General features: G+C 29.9%; 1 protein-coding gene across 1 annotated transcript; it reads right to left on the bottom strand.

Moving 5' to 3' along the window:
- Nucleotides 1-482: 482 nt before the first annotated feature.
- LOC114379218 (putative F-box/FBD/LRR-repeat protein At4g03220) lies at nt 483-2,983 on the bottom strand. The gene is made up of 3 exons (XM_028337834.1): nt 1,928-2,983; nt 893-1,066; nt 483-785 (listed from the first exon to the last, which is right to left on the bottom strand). Exons 1-3 carry the CDS (start codon nt 2,981-2,983, stop codon nt 483-485), a joined length of 1,533 nt encoding a protein of 510 aa, XP_028193635.1.
- Between the last annotated feature and the right edge of the window lie 1,923 nt (nt 2,984-4,906).

Below are 4,906 nucleotides of genomic sequence, written 5' to 3'. Positions count from 1 at the left end.
ATTACGTAAGTATGAAATTTTCGTAATCTAACTCTTTTTTTAACAGGAACCCTTATTCTAAGATGATAGTAATATAAAATTATAAATTCTTTCTTTTGTCGGTTCTGTTGTACACCTTTTACTTTTAAGGAAAAAAACTAAATAAATAAACCACTCAATTTAATTGTTATTGTACATACACTTATAAATTGTTTCGGATATACAAATTTTATTCTATTTTTAAAGAAATAACTTAATAGTTTGTGAAATTCACATCCTACACATTTTATCAGGAAAAGAAAAAGGAAAAAAACTTATGTATCGATTAAGCAAGTCTGTCTCTTTAGCTTAAATATAAATAGTAAATGCCATAAATTTCACCTAAATGTATAAGATAAACAAACAAATAAATGAAAGAACTCCAAATAAATATTTTATTATTAAAAAAGTAAAGTTCTTTTTATAACTAAAAGTAAAGTTCTTCTGAGAACATGCTGCGTGACCTACTGAAATGCCACTTTTGCATTAGAAGAAGCCCAAGAAAATCCCATCATTTGTGACCTTATTTTTTGTCTCCTAAGGGTATCTCTTGCATTGCAATGTCCTGTGTGTAATATCATTTCTTCTAAGGCCTTCCCATGCTTGAGGAGAAACTTTGCAAGTGCAACCTCATTCTCATAATCAAGAAAACCATGAATTTTCACCACTTTCAAGTGTTGTAGAAAAGATTCAAGAGTTCGGATTTGAGACTCCCAATACTGCTCTCCCTCAGTGATAGTCATGTCCCATAAGTCTCTATTCCATTCCTGATCAAGAGGGAAATCAACAAACTTTGATAAATTGTGTAGTGCTTTGTATATATGAGCAAGCTTAAAATAACAAATTAACAATAAATGTTGACTATATAGCTTACTTTTCTTTCAATCCTGTATTCGTGAATGATCTTGAGAATCAGAGTGTCGAGAGTGGGAGAGCTCTTGAATAGGCATGTCAATCCCGGAACATCACTTTTGTTGAAACCAGTATGCAGCTCTAAATGTTTGAGATTATAAAATGGCTGAAAAAGGAGGTGATTATTTGATAGGATCTGCAGGATACCAAAGGAAGCAAGTGAATAAAGTTGTAGTCTATACAATTCAAAAAGGGAAATACAAAAAGAGATTCAGAAAGTAGTTGAGATTTATATCAGCCAGACAAATTTAGAATGAATATTTAGGATTCTTGCTCATCAAATATATATGGCCAATCTCTCATAATCATGAACGAATAAATAAAATAAAAATCATACTATGCATCAATCAAGTTACAAGTTAATACTATACAATTTACAAAACTAGAAAACTAATCCCCTGGCATTGATGAGAGATATTTAGGTAGTTTATATGAGATCTTGAGTTCAAATTTTAATGTCTTCATTGTATCATAAAAAAGGAAAATTAGAAAAGTCTTTCGTGTTCTCTGATTTCAAACGGTAAATATTTAATAAATTAAATGCATTGAAATTTATATTATCTAAAATGCAAAATGCATTGACCTGACTTGCCATACCACAATTTAAATATATATATATATATATATATTATCATAAGAGAGCAAAGGACATTTATAACACTAGCTTCTTGGTGGTATATCTAGAGTGGTACTATTAGAATCTAAAACTCAAGTATTATGCGATATGATGAGTTGTAACTATTGCATTTTTTTTCTTTCTGGCACAATGCAATAACTCATTTCTCATATGCATGTATAGATAGATGAGTAACTTTAAACTATTCAAGAGTTACAATCAGACAGAATAACTGTGCCGATTATTCATAACTAACGAAAATAAATTGAACACTACTCTTGCACAAAACATGCAGCAGAATATACATTGAGAATTCATATATATTTGATTGGCAACCATAAATTTCTATGCACTCCTAAAGAGCTAGAAAATGAACTTTACCTCAATAGTTTGCCTTTCAAGAGACAAAGAACGCGCATGAGAGAGTCCAGACAATAGATCAATGGCACTTTGAAGCTTACCCAGAATATTATCTCTAGTGAAAACATAGAAACCAACCGTGACCTCATTCAACAAATTTGAAGGCCCAAACATAGTCATGTCAGTGATTGCATTATGTTGCCAACACAAACGCTCAAGCTTGGGTGTATTGATTTTCACCCAACTCTTGTCACTATAGGCATCAAAACACTTCGCCAATCTCATTCTCTCAAGCTTTGAACATGAGACATCCAAGCCCTCTAGCTCATAACATCTCTCCAAATTCAAATCTTCAAGAGCCCTACATCCAACATGAAGGTATTTTAACCCCAAACACGAATCGAGGTTTAGGGTCTTGAGAAGAGGGAAAGATGATTCCGAGAACAAATCAGGAAGAGAAGGTTGGTTGTTCAAAATGACTAGGGAAAGAGATAGGGTTTGTAGGGATTGAAAGCCATGTCTCATAACCGATGAAGGAGGCAAACGAAACCCTGATTTTAGTTTCAAAACCCTAAGAGTTTCACTTCCAATAACACACCTAGGAAAGTTGAAGTAATCATCTGTACACACTGTGGAAGCTCCAATATCAAGCTCTCTAACGTTGTGCCTAATGGCCCTACGGATCAAACTATTCAGCCGCGAAAAACTCAAACGCGCACGAAAACAAAGAAACCTAATATCTGAATGCTTATCACGAATAGAGAGAACTTGGGTGATGAAATCCATTCGTGATGAATCCAAAGGTTGCCTTGGCTTCTCAAACTCCAAAAACTTGACGCTTTGGGAAGAGATTTGAAATGGGTTAAGGGTTGTGAAGTCAAGGTCGGGAAAAGTGGACCAAAGAAACTTCCATCTCTTGGAAAGAATGCTCATTTGTGCAACACATTTTATGGGGAGAAGGAAAAGGATTTGGTGAAGAACTGCATCAGGGAGATCACTGATCCGATCCGTGGCTGCTTTGGCATCGTTCTCTACAATTTGAGCCATCTTCTTGCGTTTGGCGGATCTTGTTTCCATTGCAATATCATCTCCCTGTGCTAATTGCCTTCTTTTTTAGTTAGTTGTTGTTATGATATCAGTGTTTTTGTGGGTATGTGTATGTTCCCATCTTGGTTTGTTGATCGGGTTTTGAACTGTTCAAAAGTACACAGCTAAATAGGAGAGTTTGTTTTAGATTTGAAAAAAAGTTCTGTTATAAGCAGAGAATCACGAAACCTATTGAAACAGTCTAAAGACTCGGACCTAAGCTCGTTTTAAAAATGGGGAAATAACGTGTAATATCTCTTATGGATAGGATTCACTTAACATATATAGTTTAATAACTTTGGATATTCAATCTTATTAACGAATTAATTAGAAAGTTTTTATTAAATAGATTATTATTTTTTAATTAAAAACTAGTATTTACAATATACAATTAAATTTTATATTTATATTAGGGTAAGTTTTTTATTTTTTTACGACAGGGTAAGTATATATGTTTTTAGTATCTTTAAAATATGTTAAATCTAGAATTAATTGTTCTCCAAAAATTTTCTTTAAAATTTTAACATATTCATGTTCACCATGTTAAAAATTTTAGAGAAACTGAAATGGGACAAAAAAATTTAGAGGGATTAATTTTAAATTAAATTTCATATATTTTAAAGGATAAAAAATATATTTTACTATTTATAATTATGATATAATTTTTTAATCATTAGAAATTTCTTTTAAATATTGAAATTCAATTTCAATATGAAGATAAAAGCTGATAGATTAAAAAATGACAGAGAAATAAAAAATAAATTATACAAGTAAAGCTAAAAGGCAGTAGTTTTGATATGATTAAAAGAGAAAATTTTTTATCATTGCAATAATAATATGTGAAATATATATTTAATGAAAAAGTCTAATTGAGAGAGCGAAAATAGTGGAAATGTCACTCTATGTTAGTTTTAACATATGAGAAATTAAATAGAGTACGTTTACAAAATGTTCTTACATGTCATTGTTGTATTAACTCTTTAATCATGTTAGCTATCAACTTTATTATTATGTCATCGATAATTAACGTTGTTACCGGAGAATAAGAACTAAAATTGTTAACAAACGAAAAACATAGGAATCAAATATACTAAAATTTTGTGATTAATATATTTAGGGATTAAAAATATAATTAACAATGGAAAAGTATTTTTTTTAATCCCTAGACAATAAAAGTGAATTTTACAAATAATTTAAAGACTAGAAATATAATTAATAAAAATAAAAATAATATTACCCTGACAATGAACTCGGTTGTGGATCAAACTGTTAACTTAACTCATTCAACATTTAAAACAACCCCATTTTAGTAATGTTTCAAAAGAATCCTCTTTGCTCATTGTTGAGTAATTTTGATTCTAAGTAAGACACACATTATGTTGAGAAGAAAACTTGAGAATAATAAAAAATATTTGATAGCATTTTATTAAAAAAATTCTAAAATGTTCTGGATATTAATAAAATCACATTATTTGATGATATTTACACAATAAGGTCTTATTACATTTTCCCTTTTATTATATTTTTTTCTTTCTTTTTTTTTTACATTTTTAGGACCTTCTTTTACTTTTTCTTCTTTTAAAATAGAGAAAATTCTAAAGATATTTCAAAATTCGACACAAGCAAAAAAATCATAGAATTCACTTTTTTCTTATTCTTCATGCCCTATATTATGTCTTGGGCCTCAATCATCATTTGTTAGGACTATTCAAAGTCGATTTGTTGACTTGGGCAGGACATTTAGTTCGTGTCAATTTTTATTATTATTTTTTTTACATTCCTAAGACCTTCTTTTACTTTTTCCTCTCTTTCCGTTTCTTTGATAATTTGATTTCTTTATTGAAATTTTTTGTTTTTCTTGTTTGTTTGATTTTTTTATTTACTAGTTAAACATGTTAAAATATAAGATATCTT

The sequence above is a fragment of the Glycine soja genome, chromosome 12, assembly GCF_004193775.1.
Source record: "Glycine soja cultivar W05 chromosome 12, ASM419377v2, whole genome shotgun sequence".
NCBI classification, from domain to species: Eukaryota; Viridiplantae; Streptophyta; class Magnoliopsida; order Fabales; family Fabaceae; genus Glycine; species Glycine soja.
The sequence above is the reverse complement of the archived record's forward strand: the minus strand, read 5'-3'. Positions and strand labels throughout refer to the sequence as shown.